This window comes from Xenopus tropicalis, chromosome 7 (genome assembly GCF_000004195.4).
Source record: "Xenopus tropicalis strain Nigerian chromosome 7, UCB_Xtro_10.0, whole genome shotgun sequence".
Lineage (NCBI taxonomy): Eukaryota > Metazoa > Chordata > Amphibia > Anura > Pipidae > Xenopus > Xenopus tropicalis.
In genome coordinates this window covers 63,884,764-63,908,297 of record NC_030683.2, presented here as the reverse complement: position 1 = coordinate 63,908,297, position 23,534 = coordinate 63,884,764, and the positions used below count along the sequence as shown (strand labels likewise).

The window sequence follows — 23,534 nt, the reverse complement described above, 5'->3', positions numbered from 1 at the left end:
CCTGGGTTATTTGTTTTGATGCCCCTCCTTTGCCATACAGATTGTAATGCATCCAAAAACATGCACACAAATCAAATGAGCATTTAAGCAAACAGTACATGAAAACAAATTGGAATGCGCACCCAGTCTGAACAGTTCCTATGAACACTACAATGCATGTTTAAATATGAAGTGTTCTATGCCACAGATACTGAAGTAAATGGCTGCCATACATAGCCACAAATCTCAGCAATAGGAAAGTTCAGAGAGTGCAAACAATAAAACATACATTATAGTGTAATGCCCTAAATTCTCCAACCTCAGACTAATGTAGGAAATCTCAGCCTTGGTATTGTCACAGTGCAGAACCAGGCATGACAATTGCCATGGCTGGAGAAGAGCCTATGCTCCACTAGAGGTGATAGCAGCATATCTAGGGAAACTGTAGTTAAGAGCGGACTTAAAGGAACAGTAACACCAAAAAATGAAAGAGCTTTAAAGTAATAAAAATATAATGCACTGTTGCCCTGCACTGGTAAAACTGGTGTGTTTGCTACAGTAACACTACTATAATTTATATAATAAGCTGCTGTGTAGCCACGGGGGCAGCCATTTAAGCTGGAAAAAAGGAGAAAAGGCACAGGTTACAAAGCAGATAACAGATAAGTTCTGTAGAATACAATAGTGTTTTATCGGTTATCTGCTATGTGCCTGTGCCTTTTCTCCTTTGAATGGCTGCCTCCATGGCTACATAGCAGCTTATTTATATAAATTATAGTAGACTTTCTGAAGTAAACACACAACTTTTACCAGTGCAGGGCAGCAGCACATTATATTTTAGTTACTTTTATACACTTTCATTTTTTGGTGTTACTGTTCCTTTAAGGAAAGCTAGAGTTTTCAAATAAATTAGACATATATCCACAAATTTAAAAAAAAGCATTTCTGAAAGGTGCATTACACTATGGACACTAGAAACAGCTGGATAAAGAGAGCATATGTCCAGAAGCCAAGAAGATCCTCAATATTGTTTCTTTCTGCCTGTTTTACATATAATTGTCCACATGCTGCAAGGTGGAGAATCTTTTTAGCACAGAAGGAAAAAGGAGCTAGGGTCAAGCCACAGGTTTACAGACGAGAAACTCTCAATTATAACAACAAGGGAGAGGGGACTGACATGTCCTTTCAGGCTGGTGAGAAAGACCATTCAGCTCAGTACTTCAAGGAAAGAGAACGACGTCTTGCCAGCTTTGACCTGCAGAAAACACACAGCTCAGTCAAGATGCTAAAAAAATACATTTTAAAACTTTTCATGTATTTAGTATCACACAAAACACAATAGAAAACAAATTCTTAATTATTTCATTATGTTCCATAGTTACGTAGTTGGGTTGAAAACAGACCAAAGTCCATCAAATTCATCCCTTCCAAATAAACTCCAGTGCACACACATAGACCCATAATAACCTATTACACTCACATACATAAACTATATATATATATATATATACAACCACTAATACTAACTCTACATTTTAGTATCACAATAGCCTTGGATACTATGCTTGTTCAAGAATTAATCCAAGCCCCTCTTAAAGGCATTAACAGAATCTGCCATTACAACATCACTAGGAAGGGCATTCCACAACCTCACTGCCCTCACCGTGAAAAACCACCTCCGCTGCTTCAAATGAAAGTTCTGTTGCTCTAATCTAAAGGGGTGGCCTCTGGTGCCCTGGTGGTTTTTATGCGAATAAAAAACATCCCCTAGCTGCCTATAATTCCCTCTAATAGACTTGACATCCTTCTCAATTAAGGATTCCCCCCAACACATTGCCATTTAGTGTATAACCTGCATTTATATTATTTCTACTAAAGTGCATAACTTTGCACTTGTCAACATTGAACCTCTTTTTCCATTTTCCTGCCTAGTTTTCCAATTCTGTCAAATCGCTCTGCAAAGTGGCAGCATCCTGCATGGAACTGACCAAGGACTGACCCCTGCGGTACTCCACTAACCACACTGGCCCAATTAGAAAATGTTCCATTTACAACCACTCTTTGTAATCTATCCTTCAGCCAGTTCTCTATCCAATTACAGATATTATGTTTCAGGCCAATATTCCTCAATTTTATATTTAAAGGGGTGTATGACCTTTAAGTATATTATACTTAGCATGTTAGTAGAAGGCCAATTGTAAGCAACTTTTGCAGTTAGCCTTTATTATTATTTTTATAGTTTTTAAAATATTTGCCTTCTTCTCACTCTTCCAGCTTTCATATGGGGGTCAGTGACTCCATCAGCCAAAATACTATTACTTTGTGAGACTACAATTAATTAATTGTTATTACTTTTTATTATTAATTTTTCTATTTAGGCCCTCTCCAATTCATATTCCTGTATCTCATTCACACCACTTCCTGGTTGCTAAGGTAATTCGAACCCTAGAAATCAGATAACTGCTAAAATACCAAATTGGAAAGTTGCTGAACAAAAAGGGAAACAATTAAAAAACAACAAATAATAACAAATGAAGACCAACTGCAGATTGTCTTAAAATATTACTGTCTACATCATCCTAAAAGATTACTCAAAGGGGAACAAATCCCTTTAACTTTCTGTGAGGTACTTATTAAATGCTTTAGCAAAGATCGAGTAGATTACATCCACTGCCATCCCAGAGTCAAGGTTCCTGCTAAAGGCAATTAAATTAGTCTGGCAAGATCTGTTACGCATAAAACCAAGCTGGCACAAACTCATAGTATTGTGATTTGCAATGTGTTAAAGTACGATATACCTTATTACCCTTTCCAGAAGCTTTCCTACCACTGATGTCCGACTAACAGGCCTATAGTTTTCAGACTGAGAAGCACACACATTCAGACTGCAGAAGGAAGCAGATCAGCTTTTCTCCACTGATCTATATATGCCAGTGGAAAAACCGTTATGCTGGAACAGATGATGCAGCAGCACATTTACTCCAGCAAATGCATTAGTGCAAAGAATACTTTTAGCATTAAGGGAGAGACTAATTATGGTTATGAAAAAATTAAATTTACACGGGATGACTATTTGCTGCCCTTAAATGAGAAGGAAAGGCTAAGTCACTTGGGGGTGCCAAAATGTTAGGCACCCCCAAGGGACTTTAATCGCTTACCTTGTACCTGCGAGCGAGCTCTTGCTCCTTCGTTTTGCTGGGACCCCACGACCGGCGCATGCGCAATAGAGTGAAAAGCCGACTTCTCTGTTAAAATTCGGCTTTTCACTCTACTGCGCGTGCACGCACGCAAACAGGAAGGAGGAAGCACTGCAGCTACCCCGGGCTGGTGCTGTTCTCTCCGAACAGGGGCACCAGCCCGAGGTAAAAGGTAGGCGATTTAAGTCACTTGGGGGTGCCTAACATTTTGGCACTCCCAACTGATTTTGCCTTTCCTTCTCCTTTAATAAAGTGTAGGGAGGCACAGTTTTTACCTTGCTTCATAACTATGATGACCCAGGAGGATGACCACTAAGAGGAAACTAAATGCTGCTTGGTGGAAATATGCTCTGTATGGTGGCTGCTGATTGCTAAAAACTACTACTAAATAATAAAATAACAGCAAAATAGTTTTTTCCAGAATTCCAGGGTGAAAAGGCAATACATTTATCAACTGTGGAAGTTGTGGAAAGTGTAACCCAGATCCAGGTTGTTCTGCACTTACCTTATTGTGCCAGCAAGCAGAGGATTAAAGGCATACAACCAGTCATTCATATCTTTATCATTAATGGCCTGCAGAAGGATCCCACGGTACATTGTGCATACAGCAAATATGTTTGAGCTCTGATACAACAATAGAACAGAAAGAGAAATTGTAATAGGCAATTAATTAATAACTGAATGCTAAAACATATAGTAGCATTACAGGTATCGGACCCCTTATCCGGAAACCCATTATCCAGAAAGTTCTGAATTACGGAAAGGCCATCGCCCATAGAATTTTTAAAAATGGTTTCCTTTTTCTCTGTAATAATAAAACAGTACCTTGTACTTGATCCCAACTAAGATATGATTAATCCTTATTGGAGCCAAAACAATCCTATTAGGTTTAATTAAGGTTTAAATATTTATTTAGCAGACTTAAGGCAGGAGATCTGAATTATAGAATGACCTCTTATACAGAAAACCCCAGGTCCCAAGCATTCTGGATAACGGGTCCCATACCTGTACTGTAAACTTTCCCCATTTGTTCAGAAGTTACCCAATTTACCCGTCTCCTGTTCCCCAGCAGCTGTCTCCCACTACGTAAAAATTCTCCCAAAGTCCTGTGGGCGCATTACAGACGTGCATTAACAATACATCCAGTTAAGTCATTTCATGCATGTGCGCATGCATGGGTATCAGTGGATTTTTTAGCGCATGTGCATCACGTCACTTCCAGAAAAAGATTTTGGCTGCACGCTAGCGCACGCCGCATTCCCTCCGGCACCTGACCTGTCTAGGTTGACTGCAGTAGTAGCCCCATTACTGCTAGTGAAGTACTTCATAGTCTTTGTATTAGGACTTGATTTGTGAAAATTTGCTTATTACAGTGGATATATGTGAATGGACCACAGTATACAGCCCCAGAGCCAAAGGGAATATTCAACAATAACTCCAAATAATTCATAGAAATATAAATTTCCACCACAATGGGGTCTGTATGTGTAACCTCTTTTTAACATAGAGCTTTAAATAAAATTATGGCCTATTTTGAGTTACAGGATATTCATTTGTCTGGATTGTTGTGAAAATCCTTAGCTAAGCGCTATTAAATCATTTTACTTTGATCAACTACTCCTAGCTATTAATAAATTCAGTCACTAACAATCTTAAATCTTAGTAGGGGGTAAGTAGGGGATACATTATTCTCTACATAATACACAAAATGCATTACATCTTGTGACAAAATCAATATCACCTAATTAAAAAAAATGAACTTATATCAATAATAATAACATTAATAATATATCAGTAATAACAACTAATATCAACTATTTTTAATCAATGACACCATTATGTACCATGAATAAAAATATATTTTACATGTTATTCTAGCGGTAATATTTTTCAGTAAGATCATATCCACATTACTTCTTACAGCTCCACTAAACATGTAACTGGGAATTTTACTGTTCATGGATTGCTTCCTGGTTTAGTTATGTATAGCAGGTGTCCCCAACCGCCGGGCCACGGACCAGTACCGGCCCGTGGGCGGCTTTCAATATAAAAGCATGAAATGATGCACCGTGCATTCAAAGTTACGCGTTGCACATATAAATACACGCATAGAAGTACAGATAAAAAGGCACGCATGAACGTGTGAATGAACTACCGCCTATCACACCCCCCCCCCCGCGCACCGGTCTGTGGAAAACATTTTTAGGCTTGCAACCGGTCCGTGGTGAAAAAAAAAGGTTGGGGACCCCTGATGTATAGGACAGAAGGGACTCACCAGCATTTATCAAAATTTTGCTTTACCCAAAATCCCAATCCCAGTTTGTGACAAAGCTCACATACTAATTTAAAAATGAATAAAGACTGCACAAACCTTAACCATGGCTTGCTGGTCTTCACTGTACTCCACTTGTGCAGTGGATAAGTTAATGAGGCCCCTCTCTACTGGGTCCTTGTCACTGTTGTAGATGAAGACATAGGGACGGCGCACAACCACAAAATGCTTGACCCAGGAATGAGACAGAGGTTCTTTGAAGTTCAAGTAACCTTTCTTTGAGACCACAGATCTAGGAACAAATCGTTCATCAAGGGTAAAAGGTGAGTGATTTTTATAGGTGAACCTAGTAAAATGACTTCATTCTGCACTGAGGTTTATAATCCTCTGTCCAGCAGCAAAAACAAATAGATAATATTCTAGTTATGAGATTTCACTTTACATTGGTAGGGTACAGTGCTTATTTGGTAATGGATGGTAAATATGTGGTAATTTCCTTTAATGCTGAGCTTTAAATGGTGATTAAAGTATGTTTTTGGTTATTTTTTAGTACTTTTTAAAATGCTGTAAATACATAAGGGTGGGTATAACCAATATAATGTCGCACAGTGACTGTAAGGGCATCAGGAAATATTATTCTATCCCATCTGTAATTAAAGTAAACTCTACAAAATTACAGCAAATTATTACTATTCCCTGAATTAAAAATATACACAGATATATTTTGCTATCTCCACCCTCCCTAAACATGACTGAAGGAGGCTTATGCCAACCAAGAATGTAGACTTCTGTTTATTTGCACAGTTAACAAAAAGAGGTCACTCTAATAAATTAATGCAGATTAACAGACATGGTACATTAACAGAATTTTTAAATGGGCTAGTTTTTACCCTGGACGAATCTCTTCAATATCTGGTACAAGATTTAGAAACTCGTTCTTTCCTGCACGAGCCAAAAATGACCGCTCCACAGCTGGTACCAAATGGAACTGTTCAAATTCAGTGCAAGGGCTGGAGGCACGTGAATTTGCTTCAGGGGTCCTGCAATAAAACAGAAACACTTAGAAGAATATACAAATATAATGAATTTATGTATGTTTAGATCACTAATCTTTTACTTACTTCTGATCCACAGAGCTGCATCGAGAATCTGCTAGTGATGGGCAAGTTGATGAAGGAGTGAGAGTAGCACTGCTAAAGCTGGAGACCGAGGGATCCCTTCCAATTGGGGAGATATCAGACAACTGTAACATTAAGAACAATTGTTTTTTTTTGCATTACAGTTTTTGTTTGTTTTCCAAGTTTATGTGACACATTCAAAGATATATATGCAGTTAAAACAATGTTAACAAAAAAGTGAGAGAGAAGCGAAGAGAGGGGAAAAAAGATGGCAGTGTGAACTGGCCCCTCCTTAATACAGTATCCATACTTCTAGCAAATTATTGAACAGGGTCTGTAGTGAAGACAGCACATATGTGCCTGAAGAGGTCAAAGATAAATGGACAAAATGAGGGTGGAGGGAGGAAGATTACTATGTAGATTCCAATCTCCTGTGTTTATGCAGTGTTTTGATTGTTCAAACTGGTATCTCCAAGAAAAGGATTGTATAATTTTTCGATTCTGTCTTTAAATATCTCCTAAGGCATCTTCTGCTACACTATTCACGAAAATCTTTCTGAGATCTGGCCAATACAACCAACAATGAAAAGTGCTTTCTATTTTCCCACAGCCGCCAAACATATGTGAGTGGAAATTTGAGAAGTGGCATGTACTACCATCTAAATATCAGTTCGTTTGCCCTTTCTGTTGTGTATACATACGGAGGTCTTCCTATCCCAGATTGTTTTCCACACTATAGAATTAATCGTGTCTGTGTCCCACTTTGTTAGGCATGGCTATGTTTAATTATTGTTAAATTTAGCAGAACAGTTAACTCTAGAAACACTACAGCATTGGTGCCTAGCTCCAGGTATATTAAATGTACATTGTATAGATAGGACACCCCATTAAATATTCAGTCCTTTATTGTTCACATATGAATGTCTAATCTTGTTTTTATTTATCTCTGGATTTAACTGCAGGTAAACAACAAAAATGAATATGATTCTATGATGGTGAGCTAGCCAGATCCTGCTGCAGCCAAGCATCCCCAAACCGTGACACTTCCACCTTCATGCTTTACAGTTGGTATGAGTTTCATTTCCTGAAATACTGCATTTGGTTTACGCCAAACATGTCCTCTGTTCTGGAGTCCAAATAATTAAATTTTAGACTCATCTGTCCAAAGAACATTATTCCAGAAATCCTCGTGTTTGTCTACGTTCTCTCTGGCAAACTTCAGTCTGGCCTTGATGTTTCTCTTAGAGAGCAAAGGCTTCTTCCTTGCACACCTCCCAAGCAAGTTAAAGATGTGCAGTCTCTTTCGGATTGTAGAAGCATGCACTTTCACAACAGTAGCCTGCTGTAGGTCCCGTGATGACATTTTAGTGTTTTTGGAGACTTCTTTTAGCATCTTGTGGTCTGCTCTTGGGGTGCACTTGCTTGGACTGCCAAATCTGGGCATTTTGGCATATATTTTGAAAATCCTCCACTTGTAGACATTTTTTTGGACAGTGGAATTGCTAATTTCAAATTCTTTTGAGATCTTTTTAAATCCCTTACCAGACTTATAAGCTGCTACAGTCTTCTTTCTAAAAACCTCAGACAGCTCTTTTGATCTCACCATCGTGTTCACTCTCACCTCAACAGTCAAAAGCACCAAACTAAATGGCTGAGGTTTAACCCTTTAAGTGCCAGCAGAATTTGACATTTCGGTTTCCCTCAGTGCCAGAAGTTTTGTAAACATTCTGTGCTCTCGCAATTTAGGGGCTTTTACTGGGGGAAGGGTTAAGTTTAGGTAGGCAAACTATATATTGGTTTTTTTCAGGAGAGTTTGAGCTTTCCAAATCTGCCTGAGTTTGTGTGTATTTCCACTTCTGGAACAAGATTTAGAGCTTGAAATACAAAAGAAAAATTGCTATTTTTCATGATATAGGGATTTATACCAGAAACACATTTTATTTTGTGGACAAGCCTCATGTCTCCCAAACGTGCCAATACCTGATATGTATAGTTTTATAAAGATTTCTGACTGCTATAGATCAAAAACTCCCAGCAGTAAATTACTAAATTTTCAAAGTATTACAGCAGAATACGGCATACTTTACATTCCAAAGCCAAAAATCCTGGAACATTAGGTTTACGCCAGGAAACCATATATTTTTTAACAGTACACATTCTGACGAATCCGAAATGGGTAACTATGTCTTCCAACTCCTAAGTACCAACCGGCAATGCTTTACTGAATTTAGCATTTTCTATAAAAAATTATAAAAAATTCTAAAACATCGCCTCAAATCTGCCACTTTCAAGCATCATACCCCCCACATAATATTAGGTACCAAGAAAATACATCCTAAATATGAAAGCCAAGGGTCCACTGAACAGTATGATGCCCATTGTGTATAGGATCACCGATGTATCTGGAATTTAGAAACCCCAAAAGGAAGTTAGTACATACAAATTGCCCTGGAGATCTCTTTAGCTACTGAAAATTCACGTTTACTGCATTTTCTGTGGGGTAAAAACACAAAAAAATACATTGACCCCCCCCAAACCATATATTTTTGGAAAGTACACATTCGGGCGAATTCAAAATTGGTACCCATGTCTTTCTACTCCAAACTACAGAGTCGCAATGCTTTCCCAAAATTGTCGGTTTTGATGAAATACCTGAAAATCACATCAAATCTTCCATTTTCAAGCACCTTATCTCCCACATAACATTAGGTACCAAGAAAACACATCCTAAATATGAAAGCCAAGGGTCCATAGGATCACCAATGTATCTGGCATTTAGAGACCCCAAAAGGAAGTTAGTGCATACAAAGTGTATACGCTGCAATATAAGCTACCGGCATGTGCATTATGTGCCATAAGACCCCCTAACAGTATGGACACCCTAGAAAACCATATATTTTCCGAAAGTACACATTCTGACAAAACAAAAATGGGTAAATAAATCTTTCTACTGCAAACTATCAAACTACAAAGCTATGCTAAACAGAACAGTTTTTATGACAGAAAATCGGCACAAAGCATGTTGTCATGTTGCCCCATTATGTACCCCCATATTTAGTAATGTACCAACATAAAACACTCTAAATATGAACGCCAGGGGTCTACCGAACAGTTTGATGCCCAATATGCATAGATTTACCAAACTATGTGGGGTACAGAGGATGCCAAATTGAAATACAGCAGACAAAATTTCCATGTGCAAAGACAAGCAATAAAGAAGAATGTAAAATTGATAAAAATAAAAAAAAATCACTAAAATCATTTTTTTTGCCTAGTAATATCTGCGGTCAGAATAACAATTTGAATATTTTGGCTTGGGCAAATAAGTTTTACAGAAAAAGTCAAGCAAACAACAACTATGCATAACTGAAAATGCAATAAAATGGCTAAAAATGCAATAAAATACCTAAAAATGCACCAAAATCACAGAAAATGTAGTAGAAACACCAAAATAATACAAAAAAGGTATTGCGCAGTGCGGTTAGCGAATACGCTATCCGCAATGGCAATAAAACATTTTTTTTCAGGCAAGAATGAAAACGATGTGTTAAAAAAAAAAAATACGTGTGTGTGTATACTAGGTAAAATGTGTTTTGTGTGCATGTGTGTGCAAGTAAGTGTGAGTGCTGTAAGAGCTGTGAATGTGTGAACCCCCCCCAAAAATGTATGTGTTTGTGTGTAAGTATAAGTGTGTATTAGTGTAATAACTGTGTGACTGTGAGTCTATTTGGCACTTACTTGGGGTCTAGACTCTGAGGATCTGCAGAAGAGACACGAGCAGGCACAGTAGCAGCAGCCCATGTGAGGGGGCGGTGCAGAAAGGAGGGGGGGCCAGAGGGGGAAGCTGGAGAAGGCAGAGGCACTGCAGGGGAAAGTCACGTGGATGGCAGGTATGTGCTATGGGGCCCCTGGAGCGATCGTGCCCCAGGGGCCACTCGTTCCCCCCCCCCCCCCCGTGCTCGTTGCCTATGGGCTGGGAAACGAGTGGGGAGACGCTCCTCCGCTCCAAAACCTGGAAGTGCAGCAGGACGTAGAAACTACATCCTGTGGCACTTAGGTACTTTGATACACAGGACGTAGATTCTACGTCCTGTGGCACTAAAAGGGTTAAATAGGGCAAACCGCCTTCAAAATGCTGAGTAATGATGTTCTAATCATGTGCACCTGATATGATACACCTGTGTGTGATCTGAGCCATTTTAAGTGGGACTATAAGTCAGGGTGTCCTGATTTATTCCTCAGCAGAAACTGCATTTTTGTACAATTACATTTTATATTAATTGCTTAGTTTACAGAAAATTTAGAAGGTGATTTTGAGCAAATCAAACATATGTAAACACTGTTTATAGGGAAGGGCTAAACCTATGGCTATAGCCTCATTTAGTTATTGCTCCAAAAAAAATATATGTTTTATTACTGTGGCAATGGCTTATGTTAGAATGCTTGTCTCCACAAGCAAATTACTTAATGTCCTATGACTAAGTGGTAGGTTAAGGCCAATGCCACATGGGCATATTCTCAGTAAGCCGAAAAACGCTTGCCGAGAATACACCCCGCTACTGTCAATTCAGCCTACCTTGTGCCTGCACCCGAATGAGCTGAATATGCTCGGGTGCAGGCACACGTAGCTGATATCTGCCAAAACTATGAAGTTTTTTGGCGGATATTGGCTACATGTGCCTGCACCTGAGCGTATTCATTCAGGTGCAGGCACAAGGTATGCTGAATTGACAGTAGCGGGGCATATTCTCGGCAAGCGTTTTTTGGCTTACAGAGAATACGCCTGTGTGGCATTGGCCTAATACTTATTGGTAGGTATGCATGTACATTGACTAAATGCTATTGTAAGAAGGGCTGTATATGACTAAATTAAATCCCCTATGGAGTAGTTCATGCGTGGAAGTGAAAGAAGCAATTAATTTGCAACAAAAATAATTTCTCTATAACAGTGCTGTCCAACTGGCGGCCCACGGGCCGCATGCGGCCCGCGACCCCCCTCTGTGTGGCCCCCCACCTGTCTGGCTGCTTTGATGGCTTACTCGTGTGTAAGCTTTAAATAGTATCAGTACTGAGATTAACTGCCCCCCCTGCATGGTTCACACCTCCGATTCAGGCTGTAAATCCTCTGTATTGTTTAAAAATTTAATCCCCTGTGTTGTTCACACATTTTAATCTCTGCATTGTTCACCCCCTGCAGTGTTCACACCTCAGGCTCAGGCTGTAATCACCCACATTGTTCCCCTGTTCAAACCCAAAAATAATCCCTGCACACTACAAAAAGAACATATACTAAGGTGGTACTGCAATTAAAAAGTTTTTTAATATATAGTTATTGTGCAGACTGTAGGAGCAGTGCCAGAATTGTGTCACTGTATGCTGCCTGTGTGTGCCATACACACAGGCAGCATAGGGCAAGCAAAGTATGGCACCCACAGGCAGGGGAGGGCAGGCAGAGTATGGTACACACAGGGTAGGGCAGGCAGAGTATGGCACCCACAGGCAGGGTAGGGCAGGCAGAGTATGGCACCCACAGGCAGGGTAGGGCAGGCAGAGTATGGCACACACAGGCAGGGTAGGGCAGGCAGAGTATGGCACACACAGGCAAGGTAGGGCAGGCAGAGTATGGCACCCACAGACAGGGTAGGGGAGGCAGAGTATGGCACCCACAGGCAGGGTAGGGCAGGCAGAGTATGGCACCCACAGACAGGGTAGGGCAGGCAGAGTATGGCACACACAGACAGGGTAGGGCAGGCAGAGTATGGCACACAGGCCAAGTATGGCACAAACCAGCCAAGAATGGCACACACAGTCAAAGTATGGCACACACAGGCAGGGTAGGGCAGGCAGAGTATGGCACACACAGGCAGGGTAGGGAAGGCAGAGTATGGCAGGTTTTTGCTGTACTACAACCATTAATATGGGTATGGTCATGTGATAACACAGGTGTAGTTTCAAGTGGGTGCGGTTTCAAAAAGGGGGGTGGTCAAAACTGGCTTCCATTATCGGCCCTCCACCACGTAGGTCGGAAAAATTCCGGCCCTCGGTACCACAGAAGTTGGACAGCACTGCTCTATAATATCAAAATAAATGGATCCACAAATCATGGAATTGCTCTTAAATTGGAAACTGGATTGCTTCCCATTGACAACAATTGTTCCTAGTAAAAATCCTAGTAAAATTGCACATAAATTTCAACAGAAAACTTTCCTGAAACATTTGGGTACAGAGTAGTAACACAAAAGAAAGTGAAAGGATTTTCTTTTTTTGTATCTCAGATGAAGCTAACAAATTGGGTAACATTTATCTAGTTTACACAGTAACTATGACAACAGCAATTTCTGGGAGTTGTAGGCGGCTACATTTTTAACAGTCATTAAAAACAAATAAAAAACATGGGCCTGGACATGCGGACTCTTTTGCTACACTCCTGGCTCATTTTGCTCTTACAACTTGCAAGCCATTTACCATAAAACTGTTTTGTGGCAATAAAGAAGGCCAAATGGCTCTTAACATAAGCGCAGAACAAAAATAATTCAGTAAATATTTTGCTTGTGTAACAAACTGACATGAAAATAAGTCAGTGCTTTTTAATGGAATCTACAGCAGTGCAATTAGATTGCTTAAAGTAGGAGGTGGGGGTCAGGAATGATATCTAAAACAATAGGTTGGATAGATTTTTTTTTTTTATAGCTAGGAATATTTTCAAGCACTAATTACTATTACAGATCAGAATCAAACCTACCTTACAGTCACTGATACTGTTACACACCTGGGTTAGTTCTTGGTTAAATGTGTGAGTCAAAAGTCGCAAACACTAAAAAGTAGATCACAAAATAATACAGAATTAGTTTTAGATACTATGGCAATTTTCAGTAATATTAACTGACACTGCCTTGGTTACCTTGGTTGCTAACTCCTTCTCACGATCCACAAGACTCTCAACATCAGTAGAGTCATATCCACTGCTCTCACTAGGTGTGATGGCACTTTCAAAGGTTGTGGTGGATATCTGCGATGAAATACTGGTCGATGTGCTTAGGGTGCCACTGCTCAAGCTTGGAGAGATAGATTCACTTAGGGACTTAGGGATACTGTCTCCTAGTTTGTCTCTAAGTAAAAGGAGGTGCCTTGTTTTCTCAACCTGAAACACAAAAACGTTATTTATCTAATATTCCACACAAGCACGTGTAAAAGCTTTGATCTTAAAAGGATTCATCCGGCTTTAAAATAATCTTTCAATTTAGCCACATAATTAGGCACCGGTTGTTATGTATCTGGTAAGATGACTTTTTGCTGGAGATGGCAGATTTCAGGACCTTAATAACAACAAACCTTTCCTGGAATGAGTAATCTTTAAGAAGGTACAAGAAAACCCAGAGCTATGAAGTCAGAGTCATGGAGTTTGAAGCACTTTTCAGTAGCTATAGTTATGAGAAGGCTACAGTTATAGGGGATTTAATTATAAGAAAGGTGGATAGGGTAATTTGTCGCAAGACCCTTTCATGCAGAACTGTATGTTGCTTGCCTGATGCTAGGGTTAGGTATGTAGTGGAATGATTAGACAAATTATTGAGAGGGGCTGGGGAAGACCCGGCAGTCTTGGTACACATAGGTACCAATGACAAAATTAGAGGAGGTGGGAGGTCCTCAAGAACGATTTTAAAAACCTTGGTGAAAAGTTGAGAGTCGAGGACTTCCAAGGTAATTTCCAAGCAACATTAATAAGACAGCAGGAGATCAGGAAGATTAATGTGTGGCTGAGATACTGGTGTAGAGAGGAGGGCTTTGGGTTTATAGAAAACTGAGCTGATTTCTCTATCGGCTACAGGCTATTTGCCAGGGATGGGCTGCGCCTCAATGATGATGGTGCAGCTGCTTTGGGGGAGAAGATGACTAGAGGGTTGGCAGAGATTTAAAGTGTGGGGGGGAGGGTACAGCAATTAATTATGTGGCAGACAGGTTAAATGAGGTAGTAGGCATAGTAAGGGAAATGGGGGAGGAGACTTGCTTGGGGGTACTGATAATAGTAGGGAGGACCATAATCTGTACATGCAAAATACTCAGGCTGGTAACAGTATTAAAGGGGACCTGTCACCCTAAGAAATAATTCCAGATTGTTTTCACTTTGTTTGTCAAGCAAAATAAAACTTCACGTACACCATATAAATTAGTTTAATCTTATTTTATTCAGCCTTGGAATTCACAGTTGCAGATAGCAGGCAAGTGCCATTTTGTGGACACTGTCATTAAGGCATCCTGCCAAAATCTTATTTCTGTGCCAGTATGGGGGGACCTGATGGCCATGCCCATGCACTGGTTACAAAATTAGATTGTGAGGAGGGAGGATGAATGTGAGGAGTGCAGCAACATCTAAGAAGTTCTGAACTGAAAGTGAAAGTAACTGCCAGCCCCACCTCTATGCCTGAGGCATAGAGGCGGGGCAGGCAATATATGATTGACAGTTGGGATTTTTAAATGCTTTTATAATGGGTATGGATGTGTTAATAAAAAAAAATGAGTTTGGACTTTTATTATACAGCTTTTTATGTCTGGGTGACAGGTCCACTTTAAATGTATGTTTACAAATGCAAGGTGTCTGACTGGGAAAATGGGAGAGCGTAAGGTGGTGGCACTGACAGGAAATATGATGTGATTAGCATTGCTGAAATGTGGTTAAATGAGTCAGATGACTGGGCAGTTAATATTGGAGGCTATACTTTGTTTAATAGTTAAGCAGGAATTAAAAGCAAATATAAAGGAGGAAGTGATGATGATAAATGAGGGAGATAAAGACTTATGGTTGAGCTTCTCACAGATGATAGTCCACCAAATTAATTGTAGGGGTATGCTATAGACCCCCTAATATAAGCGAAGAGAAGGAGGCTCAGCTCCTGTTGCAAAGGCTGCTAGTTTGGGGCAAATGATGATAATGGGAAAATTTATTTACCCTGATACTGATTGGAGCAAGAGTACTGCCAGGACAGTAAATGGGAACAAGTTTATAAACTTATTGCATGACAACTTTATGTCACAGGTTGTTGAGAAGCCAACCAGAAACCATGCTATACTGGATCTAGTGATGTCTAATGACCCAGAACATAAAGCAAATGTGCAATGGTTGAACCCCTGGGTAATAGTGACCATAATGTTATTTCATTTGATGTTTGGTGCAAAAAAAAAAAAATATATACACTGGGGCAACGAATTTTAGAAAAGCACAATTTAGATCCTTAAAGGCAGTGCTTCAGAGCATAGATTAGGGCATTATTTTTTCTGCTAAAAACACAGAGCAGAAATGGTTGTCATTTAAAATGATATTAAATCATTACTGTTCATGTACTTAATTCGGAGGTAAAGAATTTAATAGGGAAAAAAAGGAAAGCATTTAAGAAATACAAGTCAGATGAGGCATTTAATGAATATAAACACTATAACAAGTGTTGTAAAACAGCAATCCGGAAGGCAAAGATAGAAAACGAGGAGCGCATTGCGGCAGAAGCTAAAACTAACCACAAAAAAGTTTTTTTAAGTATATTAATACTAAAAATATAAAGGTTCAGAGGCTTCAGATGGGTTTTTTTTGTCTTCCTCTGGATCAGCTAGCAGTTAGGCATTAAGGTTGAACTTGATGGACATGTGTCTTTTATCAACATTTGATCAGCGTTTGATACAGTACCTCCCAGAAGGTTAATGATCAAATTAAGGAATATTGGCCTAGAACATAATATTTGTAATTGGATAGAGAACTGGCTGAAGGATAGAGTACAAAGAGTGGTTGTAAATGGAACATTTTCTAATTGGACCAGTGTGGTTAGTGGAGTACCGCAGGGGTCAGTCCTTGGGCCTTTGCTGTTTAACTTGTTTATTAATGACCTGGAGGTGGGCATAGACAGTACTGTGTCTATTTTTGCTGATGACACTAAATTGTGCAAAACTATAAGTTCCATGCAGGATGCTGCCGCTTTGCAGAGCGATTTGACAAAATTAGATAACTGGGCAGCAAACTGGAAAATGAGGTTCAATGTTGATAAGTGCAAAGTTATGCACTTTGGTAGAAATAATATAAACGCAAACTATCTACTGAATGGTAGTGTGTTGGGGGTTTCCTTAATGGAGAAGGATCTGGGGGTTTTTGTAGATCACAAGTTGTCTAATTCCAGGCAGTGTCATTCTGTGGCTACTAAAGCAAATAAAGTGCTGTCTTGTATAAAAAAGGGCATTGACTCAAGGGATGAGAACATAATTTTGCCCCTTTATAGGTCCCTGGTAAGGCCTCACCTTGAGTATGCAGTGCAGTTTTGGGCTCCAGTCCTTAAGAAGGATATTAATGAGCTGGAGAAAGTGCAGAGACGTGCAACTAAACTGGTAAAGGGGATGGAAGATTTAAACTATGAGGTGAGACTGTCGAGGTTGGGGTTGTTTTCTCTGGAAAAGAGGCGCTTGAGAGGGGACATGATTACTCTGTACAAGTACATTAGAGGGGATTATAGGCAGTTGGGGGATGTTCTTTTTTCCCATAAAAACAATCAACGCACCAGAGGTCACCCCTTTAGATTAGAGGAACAGAGCTTCCATTTGAAGCAGCGTAGGTGGTTTTTCACGGTGAGGGCAGTGAGGTTGTGGAATGCCCTTCCTAGTGATGTGGTAATGGCAGATTCTGTTAATGCCTTTAAGAGGGGCCTGGATGAGTTCTTGATCAATCAGAATATCAAAGGCTATTGTGATACTAATATCTACAGTTAGTACTAGTGGTTGTATTTATAGTTTATGTATGTGAGTGTATAGATTGGTAGGTGTGGGTTAGGTGTGCTGGGTTTACTTGGATGGGTTGAACTTGATGGACACTGGTCTTTTTTCAACCCTATGTAACTATGTAACTATGTAACATAACTTACTATGCAGACACAATGTGTGACAAGCTCAGCATTAAACAACATTTCTAAGATATAGAATTATGCTACTATATAACTATAGGTATTTCACCTTTTTTTGCAGGAACTAGTCTAAACTCATGAATTATCATACAATCACTGAATTGCTACACTTAAGTAAAACACTTAATACACTAGCCCACTGTATACCAGCTGCTGTTGTTAACATGTAGTGGCTGGCAATATTTCCTGTGTTGGCATTTCTTGAATATGTAACCCAGCAGTAGATGGAAACAGGGGCTGATCTTGTCAAAAGCATGATGTTAAAGGAGGTGGTCTCAAAAAAACAATAAGTTTTGAAAGTTAGAGCTTTTGCTTATAAGAAATCACACAATAGCACTCTAACACACAAGAGAATTTAATTTAAAGTTTTAAATGCCCTTTAAACATAGAAGGCACCTTCAAAACCTATTTAAGTTTACCTCATGCAATTGCTCCATCTTTTCAAGTTCCCATTGATGCTCTAGGATTAGACTATCGCCTCGAGGTCTCCATCCTGCCAGATTCTCTTCACCACGAACATATGCCACTGACGTATCGAGGATCTTTCTTCTTCTTCGTTGCATTCCTAAAGGAAATTCAATGACAACTTATGCTACATCGCTAACAGTGTGGCAGAGCAGATGGGCATATTAATAAAGTTCCACTGCCTTCAGAGTACCAGTGAGAAAGGCCCTTGAATCTCAGACTATTACTCATGCAGTGTGTTTTAACATAGAGGAACTAACAACACAAGGGCATTTATGCTCTGCTAATGTAAAGAAAAAAACAAAAAATAGTGTTTGGGTTTTTTAAGAAGTAGGCTGATTTTGTTTTTGTTAGCTACCAGTTCCTTTTTAGAAATAGGCAAGAGAATAACTAGAATAATGAAGGAAGCTGTAGATTAGAGGACAGATAGCAATATTGGGGAACACATATTAGAAATGGACTAGACATACATAAGCCAACGTACATTTCTGATTTTCCCTACTCTAAACAAAGTAGGTAAAAAGGTCAAGATTGTAAATTATACATATGTGAACAATCTGAATCTTGGCGGCAATCTTTTTATTTATTATTTTATTTGATTTACAAAAGTCAAACAAGACAACAAAAATAAAAGCATGAATGTTGCTATACAGTTTGTTTCAATAAATCAGAAATATCATATTGCGGTGTCGTCATTATTTCAATGCATAGTGGAGTAGCCTGTCGTTAGTGACAAGTATACTTATTCAGGGGGAGTATGGGTTTGGTTGGTGGTGGTCTATGCTAGGGTTACTGGTCCTGCGGGTCTGCTTTATACCAGTCACTCCACACTTTAGCGGCAATCTTTAACGTATGAGTAACGTACTAAAGCAACGAAGTTTGACTTATAAAAGTCGCTTGCTTTACTACAATAAAGTGATAAATATGATGTTACTGATACTGCTGGAACAAAGTTATATTAGTCAGACTAATATAAAAGTAGGTTTATGCTAAAAAAAATATGTATGAAGCAAAGTATAACAGATTAAGTAGTAGCAGTTTAATTATAGAGTATTTAAAATACAAATAGAATGGAGTATTAAAATGAAAACCTTCCTGTTTTTGTGCTTTCAAAAATGCTGCAATTCTAGTCAGAATAATTACTTTATAACAATGACAAAATATAAATAATGACATATTAGAAAAGCAAAGTTTTGCTAAGGACATTGTGTTAATAAATCAACTGGGATGATAAATATTTAATAAAAACAAGCAAAAAATAATAAAAAAGTGCCACAGCACCCTAACCCATTAGTGTTGTGCGGGCAAGTGAAAACCACATGCCTTTTGTACTCTGTGCTGGGCAGTGTTCCCCACAATCCTCACCAAAAATATTGACAAATAATTGTTTGTGCCTATGAAACCATTATGACTACCAACCTCACTCTTTTTAAATTGGTTTGATTGTTTTTTAATAAGATAGTTTTGAGAAAAAAATAATAATTTACTCATCTGATGGAATGTTTACTCTGCAAAATATATAGTTTTCTGGGGTTAGCTTACTCTCAGGGTCCATTACAACACAGACACAGGCAACGTATTGGTTCTGTAGTAGACCAAGTGTCAGCCATGAAAATTTGCATGAACTGAATTTTGGGGTCTCTACAAGTCACATACTTTGAAGACAATTCCCTATTTGGATTTATAAGAAATGTGCACTTTTCAAAAGTATATGGCTTTCTGGGTGCATCTTGTATGTTCAGGAGAACATAGCTAGATTTTTATACGCTACAAAAACCACTAACTAGCTACATTTTGCAGTTCGAGGTAGGAAGACCTCTACCTGTTTTAGACTTAGAATGTGCACAAACAACAGTTCCGGTTAGCACAGCTGATTCTAGAGTTGAGGGGTGGGACTCCCTGTGCTGCCGTGACGGGACTCCGAGAAAAGCCTTTATCGGTGAGTAGAAACAAATCCCCTTTTCTCGGTCGTCTCTAGGCAGCACAGGCACTAGTGGGTTAGTCCCAAAGCAGAGAGAGAGAGTGGGTGGGATATGTAGAGAGTAGGAGAAGTAAAGGCTATACCTAGGTAAACGTAGAATAACAGAAAAAACTGTAGATGCTCTAACATGACTACTGAGAGCGAGTGGCAATTACATCACTGCTGACTGAAGAACTTTGCGGCCGAATGTGGCTTCCGCAGAAGAAAAAAACGTGAAACTTGTAAAACTTTGTGAAAGTGTGTAGTGATGACCACGTGGCTTCTTTACATATTGTCCGAATTAATCTTGATTGGGCGTCCCTGAAGGAGGTGTGCCCAGTGGACGATGGATAGGTATACCGCTCGGAGTTCTAGTAGGTTGATGCGAAGGTTTGCCTCTTGCAGGGACCATTTCCCTTGTATGGTCCTGTGGTTGAATACGCCGCCCCAACAGAGCAAACTGGCATCTGTAGTGATTTCAGCCCAGTTGGTGAACGAACTGGTCCTGCCGGCAAGGAGCTTGTTGGGATGGAGCCACCAATGCAGTGAGTGTCTTGTGGGTCGAGATAGGAATATGCCTGAGGAAGTCTAGTTGTAGTAAGCGCATGTGAAATTGGGCAAATGGGACCACCTCTGTGGTAGCCGTCACCAGGCCCAGGTGGTGCATGGCTCTTGCGGTGATTCCCGAGGTTGACATGGCTTGTTGCGCCGCCGCCGATGGGGTTCTTTGTTTCTCTGGTGTGAGGAAAACTTGTGTAGGGTGGTGTCGAAATGGACCCCTAGAAAGATAATGGACTGTGCAGTGTGCTTTTTCTGTGTGTATCTGCCACCCATGGGCTTCTAAGATGTGCACGCATTTGTTGGTCCCGGCGAGTGCTTGGGAGTGGGATGGCGCCCTTAGCAGCAGGTAAGGCAGTATGTAAAGACCATGTTGTCGCATGTAGGCCACTTCACTTTCGTGAAGACCCGAGGAGCTGTGGCCAATCAGAAGGGGAGTGCCTGGAATTGGAAGTGTCTTCCAGCAAATGCGAAGCGTAGATACTTTTGATGATCTTGATGGATGGGGACATGAAGGTAGGCGTCCCGAAGGTCGATGGACATGAAGAAGTCTCCTGTAGCCCGAAGAGACGAGTTGATGAACCCACCTGTCTGTTGTGTATAGCCATGCCTCCCTGAAGCGTAGGAGGCGGCCCCCTACCGCCTTCAGGCACCCGGGGGTGGCTTGCTCTTCATGCCTCTTAAAGGTTTGTCTGAGGTTCCCTTAAAGGGGCGCCTCTGTGTGTTCCAAGTTGGTTTCCTATTGGATCAGTAGTCCTTTGTGGGCCCTGAATATGTGTCTTGTATAATTGGTGGAACGAAAGGACCATTTGGGTTGTGAGCTGCCTGGATGTATTTTCTTATCTTGCGGGAGGAAATTGCTTTTTCCGCCTGTGATTTTATTGATAATTGAGTCTAACTCGGGGCCGAATAGTGAAGCCCCCGTGAAAGGGAGGGCTACTAGATTTTTCTTTGATGCTGGGTCAGCACTCCAGGTTTTCATCCAGAGGGCTCGTCTAGCTCTAATTGACATGGCCGAGGTCTTGGCTAGGAGCTGTAGTGTGTCCATAAAGGAATCACAGAAAAAATGCACTGCGTTGAGGATTTGGATAGGTGACTATGCATGTCAAAGGACTCAAATGTGACCGCAGTGAGGGCTTCTTCGAACCACAAGACTGCTGTGCATGATACGCAAGCTGCAGCTACTGTCGGTTTAAAGGTGGTATTGATTGAAGATAAGATATTCTTGAGTAAGCTTTCCGCTTTTCAGTCTCTTGTCCTTGGAAAGTCGACGATCTGGAGTTTTCCACCTTTTTTTGATGAGCTCTTGTACCCTTTCATGTACAAGAAAATGTTTTTGGTGTCTTTTACTTCTTCCTGTATGCCTAGCGTCTGAAACATGTCAGTTAGTAAATATTAACGGCCTCCAACTGGTACCTGTGGGATGAGTCAGTCAAATCTGTGAGTCTGTGCCGTCAGAATCACTGAATGCTGGATTCTCCTCATCTGAGGTATATCCCTCTGTTTCTGGTTGTGTAGGATTAGTCACGGTGCTGGTTGTTGGGCCATGTGTACCTGCCTTGTCTGTTGAGGTACCTTGGTGTGGTAACTGCATTGTAGAAATTTTCTCTAAAGAAGAGGAAATAGCTAATAACGTGGTTTGAATCGGTTTGAACCAGTCGGGTATCTCAGCTGGGCTTTCTGCCTGCTGTGGGGAAAGCCTGCTCTTTTTACTGTCTGGGTTCTGTTCTTTGGGCCTAGTGAGCTTATTCTGCCTTTTGCCCGTTCCTTGAGGTAGGTCCGCAGGCCTTGATGGGTCTGCTGTATCTGGCTTAGGGGAGTTGCCTACTTCAGAGGCCATGTTAGGCTACTTAGTGCCCCATAGAATGTGGGCAGAACAGAGAGAGAGGGAGGGAAGGCAACAAAATGTACAGCAGAGGAGGGGGTGCTGTGCCGCCGTACCTGTGAGGCTTGTGGACTTATATTGTCTTTAATGTGATATTTCGCATTACCCAGGGGCCCCTCCAGGAGTTCCTGTGTTGCACCTGCTTCCTCTGTGCAGAGGAGTGGTAGGCAGAAGTGCAGGATGCGACGAGCGTCTGAACTTCTGGCTGGCGCGTCTGCGCTTGAAAAAAAAAGTGGCGCCACATTTGAAAAATTTGCCGTGTGGATGCGCTGGACGAGCGGAAACGCTGCCTTATTGAAGCGGTTCCAGTGGTATGTCACGGCGGCTCCTATGGCAGCGCTGTGGCATGCCTTTGTCACCAATCCGTGAGGGTGGTGGTCTGGGCAGCGCTCCCATATACCTCTCAGACCAGCTTCCCATGAGAGTGGGCTGGGAGCAGCGCTGCGGCGTGCTCTTTCAGTCCCCCTTTTGCCGAGCTTGGCAGCGCAGAAGCATACCTTGTGTGCTCATTAGGGTGTCTCCCTCGGGCAGCGCAGCAGTCTGCCGCAGTGGGAGTGGGTCATCTGGTTTCTAAAAAAAAAAATAAAGGAATGGAGGGTATATAAAAATAATAGCAGCAATAAGATGAATGGAAAACAAAACTGAAAACTAAAGATTGAAATAAAGATGACTTAAAAAAAAAAGAAAGATAAAATATAAGTAAAATAAAGGGAAGGGCGCATTAACCCTCTAGTGCCTGTGCTGCCTAGGGACGACCGAGAAAAGTAGTTTTTATGCTCGAAGAGAGTTTTTATTCGTTCAGCTTTTTTTTCTTGTGATCAGTTATTTTCAAAAATGAAAAAATTGCCACAATAAACCTGCTGCGATTTTTATTTAAAAAAAATTGGGAAAAAAAGAATACAATCATGAAAAGAAAAAAAGGACTGAAAATAAGAAAGAAAAAGTGGCTATATTTAGAACATGTCCTTTCACCACCGGTGGAGTAAAGGCAGATTCATCACAACATGGGACAGATTCAGCCCCCAAACACACATGGGTTTGTTTTGTACCAAAATCTGCCAAATGCATGCAGTAACATTCAGATGCCACATTCCTGTCACTGCTATGAGAGACAAACAAAGCATTGGGCAGTATTCCAGACTTCAGACTTCCAGCAGTTTACAGTG

General features: G+C 40.5%; 1 protein-coding gene across 9 annotated transcripts in view; it reads right to left on the bottom strand.

The window, feature by feature from the left end:
* Positions 1-866: 866 nt before the first annotated feature.
* The window catches only part of kif1b (kinesin family member 1B), a 201,103-nt gene continuing 178,435 nt past the window's right edge, over positions 867-23,534 (bottom strand). For 8 of the 9 annotated variants that reach the window (XM_012966952.3, XM_018095819.2, XM_031905974.1 and 5 more), the window contains 8 exons: positions 17,920-18,065; positions 13,468-13,707; positions 13,309-13,380; positions 6,570-6,691; positions 6,339-6,488; positions 5,548-5,740; positions 3,682-3,800; positions 867-1,234 (listed from right to left, as the gene is read on the bottom strand). In XM_012966952.3, coding sequence (XP_012822406.1) covers positions 1,192-1,234; positions 3,682-3,800; positions 5,548-5,740; positions 6,339-6,488; positions 6,570-6,691; positions 13,309-13,380; positions 13,468-13,707; positions 17,920-18,065 — 1,085 coding nt within the window. In that variant the 3' untranslated portion in view covers positions 867-1,191. The remainder of the gene's footprint in view (positions 1,235-3,681; positions 3,801-5,547; positions 5,741-6,338; positions 6,489-6,569; positions 6,692-13,308; positions 13,381-13,467; positions 13,708-17,919; positions 18,066-23,534) is intronic. The other variant, XM_031905975.1, reaches the window with a different exon arrangement.